The sequence below is a fragment of the Panicum virgatum genome, chromosome 4N, assembly GCF_016808335.1.
Source record: "Panicum virgatum strain AP13 chromosome 4N, P.virgatum_v5, whole genome shotgun sequence".
NCBI classification, from domain to species: Eukaryota; Viridiplantae; Streptophyta; class Magnoliopsida; order Poales; family Poaceae; genus Panicum; species Panicum virgatum.
Genome location: NC_053148.1, coordinates 1,266,377 through 1,287,822, shown reverse-complemented (window position 1 = coordinate 1,287,822; position 21,446 = coordinate 1,266,377). Strand labels below are relative to the sequence as shown.

Below are 21,446 nucleotides of genomic sequence, written 5' to 3'. Positions count from 1 at the left end.
AAGAGGTCCTCGGTGTCGCCACCGCCTCACAGCACCGGCCGCCACCACCAGCGCCCTCCCTTACTTCTCTAACGCCGCCGCCGCAACTTTCCCCAACCGCCGCCGCCTGCTCCCGTCGAGCCGCTTAGGCCGCCGCATCGGCTCAAGGTGAGGCCGGGGGTCGGACCCGGCACCTCCCCGCTCCGCTCTCCCCTTTCCCCATCCGCTATCATGGCCCAGGGCCACCGGCCAAACACCGCCGCCGCCCATTGCCGCCGGCCACCATGGCTAGGGCACCTCGGGCCACCTCGGGCCGAGCCGCGGCCGGGAATCGGACCTGCAGGCCTTCCTGACCCTTTTCCCCTTACCCCAGAGCCGCCTTGAGCCCTTGACCGCCGGATTCGGCAACGCCGGCGAGCCGCCGGCCCCCTCCCCTGTTTCCAGCGCGGGGGAGGAAGAGGACAGGGCGTTTTTGCCCTTAACCCCTCCCCTTTCTTATATTTCCTTAAGAGCCCTGTCGGTACCCTACAACTGGGGTACCCACTCCTACTGTGCCAAGACTCGCGTAGTTATCCGTAACTACGCCCTAAGGAGCTGAGCAGCCGGACTCCTGGGTTCCGACTCCATCTCACCGGACCAACGGTCCCGGACCCGCTTCCCGTTTGGGGACGGGTCCGGTGTCACCACGTGTCCCAGAGGTGGAAATGCTCAGCACCTGTGGCCGCGGACCCGGACCCCCGCAGGCGGGTCCGGGACCTCCACGTGCCATCCGGACTCCCGCAGGCAGGTCCGGGACCTCCACGTGCCATCCGGACTCCCGCAGGCAGGTCCGGGACCTCCACGTGCCTACCCGGACCCCCGTGAGCTCTCGGCTCAGCAAGCTGCTCGGGTGGGGTCCGGAGCCGCCACGTGTCACGCAGACGCGGGCGCGGGCGCCAGCCTTCCGCTGGAAGCTCCCTCACCCACCCGCATTAAGTGCGAGTGGTTGAGGCGGGATCTGCTGCCTCTGGGCACGGGGCAGCTTTTGTCAGTCCACACTGTGGATCGCCAGATACCGAGACAAGCATTAAAGACTCAGCGCTGCGCGCATGAGCGACGAGTCATGATGACCAGCTACTGACTGAAGCAACAGTGCACGCTGCTACAGTAGACTGAGTCAGTAGTTCGGCGCTTCATCGTGACCTCGACGCGCGACTGCAAAGGCTAGACTCTACTCTGACAGGACAACTCAAGACCATCCCTGGTCAGAAGCTACGCACAGAAGCCGACGACAAGATCTCCGGATCTGAGCCATTGAAGGCCAAAGTGTAGTTTATAATACATCGCCGGGTCCACATGTCGGGGCCCCGCTCAGTGTACGTGCTCCCCTTGGACATATAAAAGGGAGAGCACGCCCGCTAGAACACAGGAGGTTCACACATCATCTCCACAATACAGACTCAAGCTCTCGCACCTCCTCACGCTTGTGGGAAGGCAATACAACACACAGTGGATGTAGGGTATTACGCTCCGGCGGCCCGAACCACTCTAAATCCTGCTGTGTTTCTTGTGTTCTGGAGGGAGATCGATCTAAGACTAGCTACCCCCTGAGTACACACCCTCTGGGCTAGGGCGGGTGCCTTCCGCCACCCGGCCGTGGTTTGCAACACCACGACATTTGGCGCGCCAGGTAGGGGCGCTAGCTGGTCGCATTTCATCATCTTCTTCGTCCCCATGGTTCGCGTGGACGACGTGGAGATGACGGAGGGGGTGGCGTCCTCCACGCCACATGCCTCTCGCGTTCCTGCTCCAGGGGCAACTGTGCCTGTGGAGCAGCCACCGTTGGCGGCGGCGCGCGCCGCCCGCCGGCAAGAGTCAGGGCACCCGTCAAGGGCCCCCTCACAAGCTGCGAGCGGCGGAGCGACAAATCCCAGCTCACAGCATACCTCACTCATGAGAGGAAGCCCGCTCCGGCGGAAAGCCGACTCCGGTCGCACCAAGCCCGCTCCGGCGGACTGCCGACTCCGGTCGCACCAAGCCCGCTCCGGCGGAAAGCCGACTCCGGTCGCACCAAGCCGCTCCGGCGGAAAGCCGACTCCGGTCGCACCAAGCCCGCTCCGGCGGAAAGCCGACTCCGGTCGCACCAAGCCGCTCCGGCGGAAAGCCGACTCCGGTCGCACCAAGCCCGCTCCGGCGGAAAGCCGGCTCTAGTGGCTCTCTCCGGCGGAAAGCCGACTCCGGTCGTACCCCCGACTCTACATCTCTGTAAGTCCTACTCTTAGAGGCCCAGCAGGGAATAAAATCTTTTCCTTTGTAACTATGTAGTACTTCCGTGTGGTCCAGTCCGGTGAGCCTCCCCCGTGGAGGGGTCCGGACCTCTGCGAACCAGGTTCAGGGAAGCGTATTCACCCTCCGGGGAGGTCCGGAGCCGTGTAGCCGCTTAGCCTGGTTCCGTACCCTAAGCCTGCATGCTCTACCTCCCTAGGGTGAGTACCGTAGTACCTAAGACTGGGGGCCCGGAGGTCCGGACAGCTCCGGCCTCATAAACCCGTGTTCTGGCTTACATCGCACATCTCATGTATATCTAGTTATAAAGGAAAAGTTTATTCTCAGTTCGCCTCTAAGGATGTTACATTCCAATTTCGATCTACGCATTCTGTTTGCGCTAACCCCCACGTGGCTTCTTACTCTTGTGCGGTGATTGTGGTCCGAATTGAGTTGGCTAGTTAGTGACTTAGCTCGAGACCCCTCATGGAAGAGAGGGGTTCGGACCCCTGGGAACCTGCAGGTTCAGGGAAGCGCACTCATTCTCCGGGGAGGTCCGGAGCCGTGTAGCCGCTTAGCCTGGTTCCGTACCCTAAGCCTGCACGCACCACCTCCTGTGAATGAGTGCCGTAGTACCTAGGACTGGGAACCTGGAGGTCCGGACTTTCTCTTAACCTAAAGGCCGGCCCCTTGAGCTTCGTTCACTGAACCTAGCTATCCATCTCAAAGGATTACAGCCAACAGGATTTGGGACCCGTGGGCACGCTACTAAGCATCTACCTTGAGTCATGTGCAGGTCCAAACGTGATGATGCAGCAGGTGACCCAAGGGATGGACGATGCAGGGCAAGACCCTTGCGGCGCGCACCGCTGGGTGCCAGAAGCAGCCAAGTTGCTCACAGTAGTGGCCCCACCTGCGGGTTCGTTGCCTCTCCCGAGGCGGGCCCGGGGGCCACTGTCGGTACCCTACAACTGGGGTACCCACTCCTACTGTGCCAAGACTCGCGTAGTTATCCGTAACTACGCCCTAAGGAGCTGAGCAGCCGGACTCCTGGGTTCCGACTCCATCTCACCGGACCAACGGTCCCGGACCCGCTTCCCGTTTGGGGACGGGTCCGGTGTCACCACGTGTCCCAGAGGTGGAAATGCTCAGCACCTGTGGCCGCGGACCCGGACCCCCGCAGGCGGGTCCGGGACCTCCACGTGCCATCCGGACTCCCGCAGGCAGGTCCGGGACCTCCACGTGCCATCCGGACTCCCGCAGGCAGGTCCGGGACCTCCACGTGCCTACCCGGACCCCCGTGAGCTCTCGGCTCAGCAAGCTGCTCGGGTGGGGTCCGGAGCCGCCACGTGTCACGCAGACGCGGGCGCGGGCGCCAGCCTTCCGCTGGAAGCTCCCTCACCCACCCGCATTAAGTGCGAGTGGTTGAGGCGGGATCTGCTGCCTCTGGGCACGGGGCAGCTTTTGTCAGTCCACACTGTGGATCGCCAGATACCGAGACAAGCATTAAAGACTCAGCGCTGCGCGCATGAGCGACGAGTCATGATGACCAGCTACTGACTGAAGCAACAGTGCACGCTGCTACAGTAGACTGAGTCAGTAGTTCGGCGCTTCATCGTGACCTCGACGCGCGACTGCAAAGGCTAGACTCTACTCTGACAGGACAACTCAAGACCATCCCTGGTCAGAAGCTACGCACAGAAGCCGACGACAAGATCTCCGGATCTGAGCCATTGAAGGCCAAAGTGTAGTTTATAATACATCGCCGGGTCCACATGTCGGGGCCCCGCTCAGTGTACGTGCTCCCCTTGGACATATAAAAGGGAGAGCACGCCCGCTAGAACACAGGAGGTTCACACATCATCTCCACAATACAGACTCAAGCTCTCGCACCTCCTCACGCTTGTGGGAAGGCAATACAACACACAGTGGATGTAGGGTATTACGCTCCGGCGGCCCGAACCACTCTAAATCCTGCTGTGTTTCTTGTGTTCTGGAGGGAGATCGATCTAAGACTAGCTACCCCCTGAGTACACACCCTCTGGGCTAGGGCGGGTGCCTTCCGCCACCCGGCCGTGGTTTGCAACACCACGACAAGCCCTTCCACCTCTTGATACTTTTGCAATTAAAACCCCCCTTTTTGTTATATTCCCAAAATAAACCCCCACCATATAAAGTTATTTACAACTAAGCCCCTGACTCTTTCAGATTAACCAAAGAAGCTTCTAAAATATAAACCAAGCCCCTGCCTACTTAATCTTAATTACAATTAGGTCCCTGGACCCCTGTTTAGGGCCTAAACGCTTCCCTGACCTATCATTTTATGTGCTTAATGACCCCGGCTTAACCTAAAATTTTACCCCGCCTCTCCTAACTCAGTTCTGGCCATACCATTCAGAAACCATTCAAAAATAACAATCTATGCTCTATATTTCATGTGTTCCTATTTCGAGCTCGACGACAAATCTTTATTTTCTGTGTTTTGATTGTGTGCCTGTTTGTGTGCGCTGTAGACCACGGAGTGAACGAAGGAGAACCCGTTGACGAGCAGTGCTGTGAGCAGGTGAACGAGGACCCGTTCCGCGACCCCGAGCCCGAAGGACAGGACTTCCCCGAAGGCTTTGAAGACGGCAAGTTCAATCCCATCCTTTGATGCATGTTTCTGTCCTAGTTTTTATGAACACAACCCAATGGCCTGTTTTATAAAGTTGCATATGTTTCACTTGCATGAAAACACGGTTGGATAGCCACCCCTTGATTTGTGATGACCATTCCTTGACCACCTAGATTAATGTCTGATTTTGCTTGGACGTTAATCGATATTAGAAACGCTTAGGACTTTACCCTTAATATGATTTATTTGATAAAGAAAATGTGTGCATGTGGGAAGGGATAAAATGTGGATTTTCGAAAGATGAGTATGGGCGAGATGGACGGCATTTCTGTGTGATTTGCCGATTGGTGTGCTTGTGCCTGTGTGGCAGAGCGAGAAGGGAGACATCCATCTTGTCGTGTCTAAGGACCGAGTTGGTGTGTCATCTCACCTAACTCCACTATCGTGCAAACCACTCGACCGTTGAATGGGCAACGGCGTAGCATAAATCCCACTAGTTGGTGTGGTAGCCATCAGGAGAGCTGAGAGCAACGGGTGACTAAGGAAAAGGGATAAGCCCCGAGTGACTTATGCCCGGTTATACCTAAGTGAACGGTCAATGACCCCTTGGTGTATCCCGTGATGGCTAGTCAGGCTTAGCTATGGTGGGTAATGGCTATGTTGGGATCTACACCAACACGACGGTGTTCGAGTTGTGGTATCCTACTTGTGGGTAAAGTTGCACACCTCTGCAGAGTTAAGAATCTATTCGAATAGTCCGTGCCCACGGTATTGGGCGAGTTACGGTGTGGTCACATAACTAGTGTTTCATTGGGATGGGCTGGTGTGAGTTGTTTTGGAGTTGGTTCCGGCAGTTGTGCCGTGTGCTACGACGGACGGGGAGTCCGGTAGCAGTTTTAAGACCTGATCTCTGTGTTACTGCAAAAACTGATTTCTAAAAGGTTTTTCGTAAAATAAACCCCTGCATAAAATGTCATTTTTCTGCAAATTAAATCGTAACCTTATCCTTGATTTACCTATGCATATTATTCTGTTATAACCCCCCTCCGTGGGTGTGGTTGGACTTGCTGAGTACGTTTGTACTCACCCCACTCTTACTTTTTACAGAAGAAGACCCGGACTTCGTACCAGACGACGCCGAGTAGGGTTATCGTTCTACACCCAACCTTGCCTGTGGAACCGGCCCTGTTGAGATGCCACCGCTGTCGCAGTACTCTGAGCCCGTAGTAGACCCTATGTGGTTCGCGGTCTGGTGTTATGTCGTAGCTTGGTTAATTATTATTATCATCTGTATCGAGTGTCCGCCAAGGTTTGTAAGGTTTTGAACCATCTGATGTAATAAATGTGGCATCAGCCTCTTGGGACTGATGTTTTGTATCACATTTAAGTCTTCTCTTATGAGGGGACGCTTCACTATGCCGCCACTAGGAGGATATGAAGGAGCTTCTTCCTATCCACCACCACCACCACCACCAACACAGGGTACGTACAATAATTTGTACGGAATTGAATTCACCTATTGAATGTTGCTTAAAAATTTTTTTGTGATCTGTAGGGTGGTCTGAAGACAACGACGCGGCCTCCTTGGATGACTTTACACGGTTGTTTGCTACGCCTGCCCAGGACGATAATCCCAGCTTGCATACACCTGTGGCTCTGTTACGCTGTCCTGCCAGAGACGTGAGGCTACCAGAATGTCATAGCTACCCTACAGGTCACGTACACGCACAACGTAAGAGAGGTCCGAATGGTATGGGTGGTTAGTTGTTGGCACTTGTTTCTCTATTGTTATTATGGACTGTTTCGACTGTTCGGATTATGGTTGTTTATGATTGTGGTAGTTTACTTGTCATTTGTTTCTATAGATATTATTGATGTGAACTTGTTATGTTTGTGGGTTCCATAATGCTCGTGAAATAAGGGAAGTTAGGTGCGGGAGGAGTTAGCGGCCGAGATCCCGCCGACGATGATGACGACTACCGCATACAGAGTAAACTTCGTGACACGCTCGTATAGCTCAAAATAGGGACCATAGTGTATCTAGCTGCGAGTACGAGATCACAGGTTGCCACTGCTCAGCACGACGATTACGGGTTTCCCATATGTCGCATTGTTTGCCCAGACAAATGTGACAAAAGACGACAGCCCAATAGCAGTGCCCTTTCACCATTTCAAAAAGATGTGACAACACGGCAACCACACCAGCTCACCTTCAAAGCAGTCTCTCGGGAGAGGACGACGGAACTGTCATTCTACAGCGAAGGTCTGTGGCGTGTAGTGGAAAAGGCGGCATCTAGGCACGATCGACCGAGCGGCAGCGATGCAGTGCTGGGAGTCTGCATGCACTTAGATGCTCTGCATGCACAGAGATGCATCGAGTAGTCAGTTCGAGAATTGAATCTAGACTTTTCAGTGTTCGGTCAGCTAGGCTCTTCACTGTGTTGTCATGTAGGCTTTTTAGGTGTATTTACACTCCACACTCCGGGTATCAGACCTTTGTGCGCCTATAAATACTCTGAAGTTTGTGAACTCCCAGCAGCACTCAAACAGCAAAGCTCATTGTATACCCAATGTCTGGAGGTGGGTCTAGCGGGAAGAATTACTACGGTTTTGGGAAAGAAAAAGGGGGAAGAAAGAGAGACCCCATAATATGGGAGGGGCCTCTTGGACCTGATTCCTTTCCGGAACCAGTGTTTGAGTTTCCGCCACAGCACAAGAGTGAATTTACCAATCAAACTCCTCTTCGACAATACGATAACCGTAGAGAACCGTGGTCAAAATGCAGACATGGTGAGGACTGCTTAGTGCAGATGTGCACCGACGGGATGGATGGTGGTCGGCGTTTCTTCAAATGCCCACACGCATGGGTAATACTCGGTTGTTTTATTTCTTTATCTTCATTGAGACACCTTATATGAAATTTATTTTGCAGTCTTCAGATGCTCCAGAAAACTGTGATTTTACCAGGTGGGTCGATCCTGCACCAATTGATTCAGTTCAGGAGTTCATCGAGTACCTCTAGATAAAGATCTTTGATCTGGAATGCAAGGTGAACCATTACGAGGAAGTGAGCGAGGGTAACAAAGACGACGAAGATGATGATACCAGCAATGCTGCCGCTTCACAGGATGAACCATGCACTATTCCTTACTGCAACTACCCTTGTCACAAGAAGAAGGGCCCTGCCCCTCCGGCGCCACCGCCTGCACCACCTGCAATGGGTGGATACTGCGGAGAAGGCTCAACGCAGTTTGCTACGTGGGGGTACGGCTACTAGGACTACCTAGTGCTAGTGACATGCTGCATCGTTGTGTTTGTTGTGTTTTTTTAAATTACCTAAGGCATGTTAGCTTAGTTCAGAATCTGTTTACCGTAGTTGCAACGAGTTCTGCCATGCCACTGCATGTCTGATGTGTGTTTCATTAACGTTGTATTATGATGTAATTCCTATGGTTTACATTGTGTAATGCAGTTTTTAGTTCTTAATTCTTACCGTTATATTTGATGTGTGGTTCACAGTATTCTAGTCTCCTGAAAAGGTCCGAAAATATTAAAGGCAAGTTCGAAGATTCACTAGATTGTTTGTACGTGCATGGCACCTCGGCGCCGTGATCTGTGGTGCCAAGACGTGTTATCTCGGCGCCACATATTACGGCGCCGACCCCCAGGGTCTATTTCTGCAAAAAATTACAAAAGGGCATATATCTGAAATTATTTCGTGAAAAGGGCTAAATTGCAAAACTTACGGCCGGGCGGGGTGGCCGGCCCCAGGGACCTGCGCGCAATTTTTTCCGTGAATTTTTTTCCAAAAATACCCCTGTCGCCCCGCTGCTGGGCGGCTGGCGGCCGGAGTATATTCCTGTAAATTTCCAAATCGAAAATATATTTTTATAAAAAACAAAAATAAAAAATATAAAAATAAAAAGACCCCGCCCCCTGACCCATCAAAAAGCCCAACCCAACTCAATCCCTTACAATTGTTGGCTTGCGGTTTTTTCTTTTTTATATTTAAAAAAATTTAAAATTTCAAAAATATATGTCCGTTTTGGAAAATTTGAAAAATATACCCCGGTCGCCCTATGGGGGGGCGACAGGGCTCAAATGTAATTTTTTTCTTCTTCAAATTTGCAACAAAGTACCTGGAGAAAAAAAAGAGGGGGCCTGTCGCCCCCCCAACGGGCGACAGGGGCCTTCCCCTCTATTTAAGCCCTGGCCGCCATTCGCCGCCATTCCCTGTCATTTGAGCCTAAAAATTCAGGAAAAAAGAGAGGGGTGAGGAGAAGAAAAGCGGCGAAGCTCTGCCGAATTGCGTACTCCTGATCTACAGGTAACTTCCGTATGAATCCATTGATATTGTATAATGGGACACCTGCTAGAACGTCGGAAGATATACATGAGAGTATGTGAACTAGCAAATCATTCTAATATCATTGGATTCTTACAAAGTTCTTGTAAGATATGGATGCGGCCAGAGGTGTATGAGATGCACATTAAGGTAACTCTCATTCAGTTCTAATCCCGTCCGTCATTTCGAATCCATATTTATGAAACAGTAACATTGTTTTTTAATTATATGCTAGGATTACCCCGAGGACACGGAGTTGATTAACAAAACGATACCAAATTTCCGTAAATTGGTATGTATCTTCGGTGGTGGACTTATGCCGCAAACTAGACGAAGGAGGCGGATAAGATCTTCGGGTGATAGTACTTGGCCTGCGCAAGAACAGATGCCCGGATGTTCGTCGAGTCATGCTTCAGCACCTCAACCACCAACTTGTGTTAACTGGGATGACGACATGGATGACTTCATGCCCCCCAAACCATGGCCTCCAACACATGATGTTCCTCCCCCTGTACATGAACCTAGAATCAGAAAGGAGACAAATGGAAAGGCAAGAGGTTCGTCAAGTCATGTTGCACCACCTACAGCACAAACTTGTGTTAACTGGGATGACGACATGGATGACTTCATGCCTCCCAAACCATGGCCTCCAACACATGATGTTCCTCCCCCTGTACATGAATGTAGATCCAGAAAAGAGAGAAAGGGAAAGCCAAGAGGTTCGTCGAGCCATACTACACCACCTGCAGCACCACAATCTGTCAACTGGGATGACGACCTATATGATTTCATGCCATGATCTATAACATATGATGTTCATCGGTTTAAGATGTATTCGCATTTAGTATTGTTAATGTTGTATTATGCTTGTATGTATGTCTCGTATCTAACTTGCATTCACTGGACATGTACATAATGTCGAGTTTGAATCGTACTTAGTCGTAATGGAGCATCGAAGTATAAGCATACCATCTATTGTATGTAATGGAAAATACGAGAGTGATCAGTGACGAACGTTGAAGTGTATAAATAAGCGGTCCACAGCTATCACACATGCAGTGGCATGTCTGAACCCGTTACAAACTACGGTAAACAGATTCCGGACTAACCTAACATGCCTTAGGTAATTTAAAAAAAAACAGAACAAACACAACGATGCAGCATGTCACTAGCACTAGGGAAGTCCTAGTAGCCGTACCCCCACGTAGCAAACTGCGTTGAGCCTTCTCCGCAGTATCCACCAATTGCAGGTGGTGCAGGCGGTGGTGCCGGAGGCGCAGGGCCCTTCTTCTTGTGACAAGGGAAGTTGCAGTAAGGAATAGTGCATGGTTCATCCTGTGAACCGGCTGCATTGCTGGTATCATCAACTTCGTCGTCTTTGTTACCCTCGCTCACTTCCTAATAATGGTTCACCTTGCATTCCAGATCAAAGATCTTTATCTGGAGGTACTTGATGAACTCCTGAACAGAATCAATTGGTGCAGGATCTATCCACCTAGTAAAACCACAGTTTTCTGGAGCATCGGAAGACTGCAAAACAAATTTCATGTAAGGTGTCTCATTGAAGATAAAGAAATGAAACAACCGAGTATTACCCATGCGTGTGGACATTTAAAGAAACGCCGACCGCCATCCATCCCGTCGGTGCACATCTGCACTAAGCAGTCCGCACCATGTCTGTATTTTGGCCACGGTTCTCTACGGTTATCGTATTGTCGAAGAGGAGTTTCATTGGTAAATTCACTCTTGTGCTGTGGCGGAAACTCAAACACTGGTTCTGGAAAGGAATCAGGTCCAAGAGGCCCCTCCCATATTATGGGGTCTCCCTTTCTTCCCCCTTTTTCTTTCCCAAAACTATAGTAATTCTTCCCGCTAGACCCACCTCCAGACATTGGGTATACAATGAGGTTTGGTGTTTGAGTTGTGCTGGGAGTTCACAAACTTGGGAGTATTTATAGGCGCACAAAGGTCTGATACCCGGAGTGTGGAGTGTAAATGCACCTAAAAAACCTACATGACAACACAGTGAAGAGGCTAGCTGACCTAACACTGAAAATGCTAGATTCGATGCTCGAAATGACTACTCGATGCATCTCTGTGCATGCAGACTCACATCACTGCATTGCTGCCGCTCGGTCGATCGCGCCTAGATGCCGCCTTCCCCACTACACGCCACAGACCTTCGTTGTAGAATGACAGGTCCGTCGTCCTCGCCAGAGAGACTGCTTTGAAGGTGAGCTGGTGTGGTTGCCGTCTTGTCACATCTATTTGAAATGGTGGAAGAGCACTGCTATTTGAAACCCGTGATCGCCGTGCTGAGCAGTGGCAACCTGTGATCTCGTACTCGCAGCTAGATACACTATGGTTCCTATTTTGAGCTATTCGAGCGTGTAGTCGTCATCATCGTCGGCGGGTGAGGTCTCCGGATGCTTTTTAGTATTCTAGTGACATGAAAATGTGTGCTTTTTTCAGCAGACCCCGATGTATTTCTTAGTTCTTAATTCTTATCGTTATATTAATAAAATGTGTGTTTTTAGTATTCTAGTGACATGAAAAGCTCCTAAAATATTAAGGACAAGTTCAAAGATTTCATAGACTCCCGGCTACAACTACAAATTAATGGTAAAGGCTACAACACACAAAGTTAAGCTCTCAACTTAAAACATAAACAACTGATTGCAGTGGCATGTGCACGCGACAAGATAATTTCTTGTTGCATCTAAACCTATCATGCCTTATGGAATGTAAAATGCCGGGATTACATGGTACTACTCTACTGAGTGCACCTAGGATATTTGCCCTTCCTAATTGCTTCGGCCCCGGCTTCCTTCGCACGGCGTGCCCTCTCTCGCTTTATCTCCCTGTCAGCTTCACGTTCGGCCGCCGCCTTACGATCCACCTCTTCAATCCTCTTGCGGATCTCTTCTTGCTCTTTCTTGCGCTTCTCCTCTTACTGTTCCTCGTGCTTCATTCGGCGCCAACGTTCTGCAGCCCACCTTGCTTTTTGTTCCACAATGTCCTTTGCCTGCTGCGACTGCACGGTGTCGAACCACTGCATAAAATCACAAAGAGGCGGAGGAGACTTTGTCCAACACAAGTTAGAATCATAACTCAATGTTAGGTCACAGAGAAAAATAGCATATGTTCTCCTGCTACCTTGGCCCGGTCTTTGCTGTATCGCTTAGGTGGATCATATTCGTAGTTCTCACACATAAAGAACCTCATGCCGTAGTCATCTCCTAAAATCTCAGATTGCATGAACTTGCATAACGAACCGCAGAAGTACATTGGCACATCAATTCCTTCGGGTACGGTGGCTTTACACTTGCTCCACAGAATGTAGGTTGATCCTGACGAAGACATTGGCGCTATTGTGTGGTGCGCCAAATAAAAAAACAATGATTTAAGCAATGCACATATCGTATACCAAATCGATGCGTGAAAATATAGGTACTGTCATAATTCTATTGTCTTATACTGCAATATCAATAAGGTACTGTCATAATTCTATTCTAATGTATAATTATTTTATTTGAAAAAGTCTGTAATAGTACTCAAATTGTAATACTAAACCAGTGTTCTAAAGCACCAAATCTAATTCAGCTAATCCACTAATTAAATTAAATTGTTATACAATATCAACGAATTTATACGGAAGTTACCGGTAGATCACAAGTGCGGAATTCGGCAGAGCTTCGCCGCTTCCCTTCTCCTTACCCCTCTCTTTTTTCTGGATTTTTGGTGGATTTTTTGAAGTCAAATGAGGAGGGAATGATGGGGGGAGGCCTTATATAGGGAGGGCTGACCCCCCTAGGCCCCCCCCAGTCGCCCGCGGGAGGGGCGACCGGCCCCCGTCGCCCCTGGGGTGGGCGACAGGGGCCTGTCGCCCGCGGGAGGGGCGACCGGCCCCCTCTTTTTTTTTCCAGGGACTTTGTTATAAATTTGAAGAAGAAAAAAATTACATTTGAGCCCTGTCGCCCCCATAGGGCGACCGGGGTATATTTTTGAAATTTTCCAAAACGGACATATATTTTTGAAATTTTATTTTTTTTAAATATAAAAAAGAAAAAACCGATGTTGGCTTCATGGGTCCCCTTTGGTCTACAAACCAGGCGCGGCCCATGTTGCGACGTACTACCGGCCTACCGGCCCATATAGCACGCATCTTAAGGCCACACGTGGACGGGAGCGATCGCCTCCGCGCGGCCATAGCACGACGGGCGCCTCACTCCCCCGGCCCGACGCCCGAAGAAATCAAATCCTCGCCGAGCCAAACCGCTGCGCAGCGCCATGGAGAGGCTTATCTCTTCCTCGCCGCTCCCCCGCCGCGCGCCCGGCGCGGCCTCCGCCGTCACCAAGCCCCGCGCGCCGCCCGGTCCGCCGTCCTTCCTCGCCTCCACGCCATGCCGCGGCAGCGTCCGGGGAGCCGGGCTCCCCCTCAGGCCGCCCCTCGCGTCGCTCCTCGCCACCGCCAGGCACCGGCCGCGCGCGACGCCGTCGTCACCTGCCGCCGCCGCCGCGCCCTCGCCGGCGGGAGGCGAGGCTAATGCCGCGTCATCCTCGACACGCCGCTTCTTCCAGAAGGTGAGGCATCAGGCATGCATACCGAGCACTCCATTGGTCCATTTCGTCGTGGAATCCTCTTCCTGATGGTGTGCTGTCCGTGCCTATCAAGTAGGAACAGGGAGTATGAGTATCCGGCTAATCGCATAGCATCTGTTTACTGTAATGGGGTTCCATTTGCGTTTATATTGCCATTTTCCATGATTCTAAGCTAGAATGAACACAAAGAATTAAGGGTCGAAGAACAAACACTGCAATAATATTCTTATAAGAGATAGTAGCAGAAGCTCTGCCATTTCTTTAGATGAAGGAAGACCTTGCCATTTCTTTAGATGAAGGAAGACCTTGCCATTTAATTCAATTTATTTTAAGCATTAAAAGGGGAAAAAAAGGAAACTCCATAAGTTGATAACAATTCGTTGCGTTCGCTTGGCTGTGGTTGATGGCTAGTGCTGATTTGTTATGAGAGAATAGTACTGCTGACTGGCTGGTAACTGGTGGCTGGTGCTGATTTAGTATGAGAGAACTGTACTGCTGGCTGGTTAGCTGACAAGCCAAGCGAACACAGCGAATGACAAGTGTGGTCTGGGCCAATGAAATGATAATATGGTTGAATTAGTAATATGTAGGATTTGCCATTCCGCTCATCGACGATTGAGCATCTCGAATCGAATGTCGACGAATGGAATAGCAAATCCTCTGAAAGCCTCCTTAGATGCTCAAATGGAGATGAACCCCATCCGGGTGCTTCACTTGATAGTTTTAATTCAATCGGCAGATCTCTTGTTGGTTCATTTCAAAAAAAAGAAGAAGCAAAACGGCAATCATCAGTTTTCTTCACAATTTCTTTTTTTGTCAGAGCACATTTGTGTGCAGTATTATTGCTCACAATTTGCCTTTTCTGCACTCTGACAGGTGACTTGTGCTGCAGCTGTCACTCTGCTCTCAGCGATGATCCTGACGCTAGTCCAGCCTTCCTGGGCGCCCCCGGCCCTGGCGCACTACCACCCCGTCGCCAAAGCGGGCACCACCCTCTTCAAGTCCGAGCTGCTCGGCAGCGCGTGGACGGGCTTCCTCGCCGGCTGCCTGCACACGCTCTCCGGCCCGGACCACCTCGCCGCGCTGGCGCCGCTCTCCATCGGCCGGTCCCGGGTGGAGAGCGCCGCGGTGGGCGCGCTCTGGGGCGTCGGCCACGACGCCGGCCAGGTGATGTTCGGCCTCCTGTTCCTCGGCCTCAGGGACCGCCTCTACATCGAGGTCATCCAGACCTGGAGCACCCGCGTCGTCGCGCTCACGCTGCTCGTCATCGGCGCGCTCGGGATCCGGGAGGCCGGCGAGGTGCCCGCGCCGTGCGTCGCGCTGGACAACGGCGAGTGCGACGTCAGCGGCCACCACCGCCACCCCGTCGAGGCGACGCTGCCGGGCGGCAAGAAGAAGATGAGCTTCGCGACGTTCGCCACCGGGATCGTCCACGGCCTGCAGCCGGACGCGCTCATGATGGTGCTGCCGGCGCTGGCCCTCCCCTCGCGCGCCGCCGGCGCCGCCTTCCTCGGCATGTTCCTCGTCGGGACCGTGGTCTCCATGGGGAGCTACACCGTCTTCATCGGCTCGTGCACGGAGGCGCTCAAGGACAGGGTCCCTCGGATCACGGAGAAGCTGACATGGGCGGCGTCGCTCGTGGCCATATCCATGGGGCTCGCCATCCTCGTCAGCCAGTCCTTCGGCATCACCTTGTACTGACATTCGCCTTGCAATGGCGTCGTCTTCTTCGTGCTCCCTTTGTTTCTAGTTCTAATTTCTGAAGTTGCTGCTGAGTAGGAACCTGGCATGAGGTCGAATTTTAATGTCCTGTCATGTGCGACAATTCAGAGCGCCTTCCTCTTGATCGAGAGAGGCACTGCTTGAGGGTTGATCATCAGATGTCGCATAAGGTGATCTTCAGATGAGTGAATTGCATGTGTTAGGTGATTGATCTTCGTACAAGCGAAATGCGTAAAGATGATCATATTCAGGATAAGTGGCATGTGTTATCGTCCCCTAATCACTCTGTTCGCTGTACTGGTGCTGGTGACTGGTGCTGGAGTGGTGTGAGAGAAAAATACTGTTGGCTGGCTGGTGGCTGGAGACTGGTGCTGGAGCTATGTGAGAGGAAAATACTGTTGGCTGGCTGGAGGAACCAAACAGCGAACAGAGTGAATGTATTGGTTGAACTTCAGGGATTGGTGAAAACTTGAAAGCAATTCAGATCCATCAACTTTACCGTTGGGTTTACTATTTTGCCACTTCTGAGAAACTGAAAATGTTGCCAACTTGTACAAAAAGAAACTCAACACTAAAAGTCAACTTCTACTAACATCAATGAGAACCCTTCTATTTCTTTCGACACAGAACTTCAAAAAGACTCATAGGGCAGTCCTCCTCGCCGCTTATTTTTCTTGAAAAAAAAGGAAATCTACATCACCTTGATTGATAGCCAGCCCATCTAGGCCCAGTCAACAGGGCAGGGCCCAAAGGCTCGGCCCGGCTCGTGTCCTCTCCTTCCTTGGTGGTGAAGTCCCAACTCCCCCCACGGCGTCTCGTCCCTCGTGTCGCGCACCAACTTCCAATTCCTCCTCCCACCTCCGCCTTCGCCGTCGAGATCTCGCGCGCCCGAGCTCCAGCTCGGCCTCGGCCCCGCGCCCGCCGCCATGGCGACGCGGAACCGGACGCCTCTCTACCGCAAGTACCGCGACGCGCTGCGCCACGTCCGCTCGCCGGCCGGGGCGCCGTCGTCGTCCGGCGGGGGCGGGGGAGGCGGCGGCGGCGGGCCGGTGATCGAGATGGCCTCTCTGCTGCGCTCCGACCGCACCTACGCGCCCCTCAGCACGGACGACCCCTCCGCCTCCAGGTGCCACAACCCTCCGACACCTCTCGCATCTCGTCCGGTCCCTTCTCTCCTGGGCATTAGCGAGGTAGCTAGCTGCGACGCGAAATTGCGAGATGGGAGTTGCTAAGCTAGATCGAGTGGCATATGATCATGCGAACAAGTGGAGTGGGCTAATTGGCGGGTGATTCAAGGGAATTGGTTGGACCGCAGATCACTAGACTCGCCCGTTAGCTTCTCTGATCTAGTCAACTTTTCTATATTAGCTAATTCCATGGCCAACGATCTGTGTAGCGTACGGCCGATTTTCTTTACTGGGCAATGGGGATTTGGATCACTAGATAGATCGGGCAAATGTAAGACTTATAGCATGTTGATCAGTGGCTTAGGTTAGTATGCTGGAATGGTGCGTTGCAATGTTTAACTACTTGCGTTGATGTGTCACTGGTAGGAAGCCTCACTGGTGGTGAGACGAATTATCTGGACTGACATTTGCTGTCTGGTGTTGCAGTAGAGGTGCCGTGACGGTCGGGCTGCCCCCAGCCTGGGTTGATGTTTCCGAAGAAATATCTGCAAACATGCAGCGGGCAAAGATGAAAATGGGGGAGTTGGCTAAGGCACATGCCAAAGCCTTGATGCCATCATTCGGCGATGGCAGAGACGACCAGCGAGCAATCGAGGTTCTTACACATGAGATAACGGACTTGCTGAAGAGGTCGGAGAAGAGGCTGCAGAAGCTGTCCATGAAAGATTCATCAGAGGATTCAAATGTCCGAAAGAATGTCCAGGTGATAATAGAACCATATTTAGCACTGGCAGTTACATGTTAAAGAGTGACAATTTGCTGATATTTTGTTTGATGGACAAACTACCTTTTGACTGTTATGTGCAGCGCTCTCTTGCTACAGACCTGCAAAACCTCTCAATGGAGTTCCGTAAAAAACAGTCGACTTATCTAAAGCAGCTTCGCCAACAAAAAGAGGTTCCTTTCTTTTGTGGTCAGATACATTAAGTGCTGATATACTACTTGTGTAACCCTGACTGAGATGCTTTTTTTTAATACCTTTGTAGGGTCAGGATGGTGTTGATTTGGAAATGAATATAAATGGGACGAAGTCTACATTTGAAGATGATGAGTTTGAGGACGTGGTATGCTTTTAGTTTTACATGCTGCACGCTTGATTTCTGTAATTCCGTTTCTCTCTGCACACTAGATATTAATGCATTCGAAGTCATTATTTCATTCTTTATTTGTTACTTGCTCACTCTCTGCCTCTCTGCGACTCCTTGTGACTTCCGTACGAGTCAAATCAAGATTTGCTTGCTTATTGATTTGCTTCAATTTATATCCATAAACATCAAAGATTGTAAAAATTGAAAAGAATAATGACAGAGCTGTGCCTTTTGTGCAGTGGTAAAATGTGCTTAATTGGGTTAGTCATACAGGTTCATAGGTCAGAATTATGTGGATGCTGACATCAATTTACTGGAGCACTGGAAATAGTCAAATGGATAGCTATCCTGCTGCTTCCCTGAAACCTTTTTTGTTTACACTGATGATTTTTGTATCTGTGTCTGGAGAACTTATTTGTTTACTGCAAACATATATGCTTTGGATAATGTAAAAGAGAATTGTAATTGTTGGATAAGCTTGGATTCTAAGCTATAGGCAAGCACTGAGCTAGGACCATATCCTTGAATATCTTCTGTTCATTTACCTAGTAACTTCTGGACTGATTAAGTGGGGTATGGCCATTAGGTTGCATCTCAACTATAGTTCTCGGTACAACTTGTTTCCCTGTTCAGAAATAAGAAATTTCAAATGAATTTCCTTATTGCTGCGCGTTTTGACTCCACCTCAACTCATTTGACTCTCCAACAAGATGTATATACAAAGGAAAGCGAGAAAGTTGTGTATCATTATGTGAGTAAAATCATAGAAGTTTCAGCTATTTCTTTATCTTGTCATGGCAAACTGCATTAGTCTATTAAACATAACATTATGCCCCTGCATTAACTCATCTAGGATATAGTCCTGCAAGATGGTTGGTCAGTGAAAATAAAACTCTGCTTTCATTGAAAGAAAGACACTTTAGGAAATTTCTTGGCATTCTATCTTATCAGTAACTTTTTCTCTCTTTTTTTTTGGAATGTTTGTATTCATGCATAGTATCTGATCAGGCTGGATTTATATTTGATATGCTAGAAATACTTGTTGGGATTCAGACTATTAAATGATGAGAAGTCGAGCAGTTCTTTATATTTAAGTTGCTGGTTTTATACCAGGGTTTCTCTGAGGTTCAGATGTCAAAACTCAAGAAAAGTGAAGCGTTCACCAGAGAAAGGGAGAGAGAAATCGAACAGGTTAGTTTTTCATTTCTTTGATGGTTCCGCTAATCAATTCCATGCTATATATATTTTCCTTTTGACATCACATTTTCCTGAAGTCTGTTTGCTATTGTATGCTTGTTGTTTGAAGGTTGTCGAATCAGTCAATGAGCTTGCACAGATCATGAAGGATCTTTCAGTTCTCGTGATTGATCAGGTATATAAAATTCTGATTAATTTCCATTGATCGGTGCTGATTACTAGTTTGGGCCATGCTCTTGATTTCTTCTTTGAACAGGGAACTATCATTGATCGGATAGACTACAATATACAGAACGTTGCAGCTTCTGTTGAGGAGGGTTACAAACAATTGCAAAAGGTTTCATCCTCAAACCACCTTTACTCTCACTAGTAAAAGGGTATCCCCTTTCTGGATTTCTGACTTTCTGTATAATGGACCCTCAGTAAAGAATAACTAAACCTTGATGCTACATCCTACATTCCAGGACTTCAAGCTGCAAAATGATAAAATGAAAAATATGATGCTTATCGAGTAGAATGATAGGTATTTGGAAATTTAATCTTTTGATGTCTCCGGGTTGCCGTAAAAAAATGTCATCATGGGAAGCATGTATTCAAATATTCAACTTTTTTTGGCCAATATTATCTCTAAATACCATGATTGTTTTTTTCTAGATTAATCATACAAAGTAGTTTTCAGTGTTATATACCGTGCTTATATATCTTGAACAAAATGAGTTTTGATTAAGAAAACAGCATCTTGTGCTTTATTTCCCTGACTGTAAAAGATCGCATGTTTACCATGAAACATGGGCAGTAAATTTGTAACCGGGCCTTCAGTTTACTGCTTACCGCAGGCACTGTCTCGTGCCTTTATGATCTCTCTCTTTCTCTCTCTGCATTCATGATGTTATGTGTTGTATACATTATTTTAGAGGTTTCACAGCAGTCATCTGTGCTTCACTTGCAGAGCCTAATGATCATAGGGTTTCTTGAAATAAATAAATAAAGGAAAATAGTTGGCAGCATCAGTATCTGAAGCTTGCAGTCTAATATCTTGGTCCTTCTGTTCTGCAGGCTGAGAGGACACAGAAGAAAGGGGGCATGGTGATGTGTGCCACTGTCCTTGTCATTCTGATCTTCATCATGATCGTCCTTCTGATTTTGAAGAAGATCATTTTCTGACAGACATAGCTATCTCTTTTTTATGGTTGATGGACGGCATCCCGCATCCATGCTCATCTACTCATTCGAGAGGATTACACAGTGCCCTGCATATTGGAAACGCCGCAGTTCGTTTGAATAGCGCGATACGACTTACTGATCTGGAGATGGTTCTTCTGCCCATATCCATAATGGCTGGGCCAGCAACTGTCCTCAGTCCTCGCCACAATTTTTTGCAGTGCTGCAGATGTAGAGATGTCATTTTCATACATGCCTCATTTTTTGGGAGAAAAAATGTGAAGAGTTGTGTTTGACACATTTCGCCTTCCTGATTGTCTTGGAGCAACCAGGTTAGGTTTGTGTACGCCTCTGTATAGAGTGAGTTGTATCATCCAGTTCTCTTAAATCAAAATGTAGCTTTAGTTCCTGTCCACCACTGTTCAATTTCCTGCATTATTTTTCTGGTCGTCCTTCTCTAGAGTTCCTTCTGCCATCCATTCTGAGCTAGTGTCATTTTATTGTACCAGGGAATCCTAATTTTTTTTGCGACATTTTTTCTTCCTTTTGTTTTATGCTGTATCGACGTGTAATCGTGTTCCTTGGCCTGCTAACATGTAGTACCTGACAAACCATGTTTCCTTCGATGTTAAAAATGCTACAATGGTTTCTACAGCATGTGGTTGGAAATTGCAATGGCATTTTCTTTTCAGATGTGGGGCAGCCAGCCATCCTGATGCTGCCAGTTCATCACACAAGTTCGTCTGCTGGTTTTTCTGATTATCGCTGCAATCAGCCTTTAAATTCATCTGCTGATTTTTCTGATTATGGATGCAATCAGGCTGCAAGCTTATTTGCCGATTATTGCTGGCTGAGCCATGAAGGTCAATCAGTCAGCTGCCTGCTCGGTCTCTCCCATGGCCATGGTTTTGACCAGCTGGTCCCTCCCAAAGCCAAGCCATGGATGGTTGCAGCGAGGGGATGATGGTACGTGCTGGTGGTGATGTAAGATCCTCGGGTGTGCCCCCCCAACACCCACACCCACATTGTAAGAGGTAATTGAATCCAGCCTCGTCTTGTCCTTTTGCCCCCATTTATAGGGCTTGTTTGCTTGGTGCCCTGGCAAAGCTGCCTGGCCCAGGCAGCGAGCTCAGGCGTCCGATTTTGATGGCCTGGGGTCAGGATCGCTGCCTGGGCGGCGTGCTGCCTGGCAGGGCTGCATCCAAACAAGCCTCTGCCTGGCTCAGCTGCTGCTGCAACTTGGGCAGCACCCAGCTGAGCTCTCTCTATCTATCGTCTATGTTTTCAGTTTTTTCTATCTGACTATC

At 49.6% G+C, this 21,446-nt stretch overlaps 2 protein-coding genes across 3 annotated transcripts; both read left to right on the top strand.

The window, feature by feature from the left end:
• The first annotated feature begins 13,415 nt into the window (after positions 1 to 13,415).
• LOC120668992 lies at positions 13,416 to 15,762 on the top strand. The gene is made up of 2 exons (XM_039948813.1): positions 13,416 to 13,766; positions 14,661 to 15,762. The coding sequence occupies exons 1-2, from the start codon at positions 13,473 to 13,475 to the stop codon at positions 15,483 to 15,485; spliced, it is 1,119 nt and encodes a 372-aa protein (XP_039804747.1). The 5' UTR covers positions 13,416 to 13,472; the 3' UTR covers positions 15,486 to 15,762.
• A 532-nt stretch (positions 15,763 to 16,294) lies between these two features.
• Positions 16,295 to 20,753, top strand: LOC120668995 (syntaxin-43-like). Of its 2 annotated transcripts, none has more exons than XM_039948816.1 (8): positions 16,295 to 16,632; positions 17,120 to 17,396; positions 17,501 to 17,590; positions 17,680 to 17,757; positions 18,895 to 18,972; positions 19,088 to 19,153; positions 19,235 to 19,315; positions 20,035 to 20,753. In XM_039948816.1, exons 1-8 carry the CDS (start codon positions 16,433 to 16,435, stop codon positions 20,140 to 20,142), a joined length of 978 nt encoding a protein of 325 aa, XP_039804750.1. In that variant the 5' UTR covers positions 16,295 to 16,432; the 3' UTR covers positions 20,143 to 20,753. The 2 variants fall into 2 exon arrangements, 1 of the variants encoding a protein (XP_039804750.1); XR_005672650.1 differs by having other exon boundaries at positions 16,309 to 16,632; positions 18,815 to 18,972.
• Positions 20,754 to 21,446: the final 693 nt, after the last annotated feature.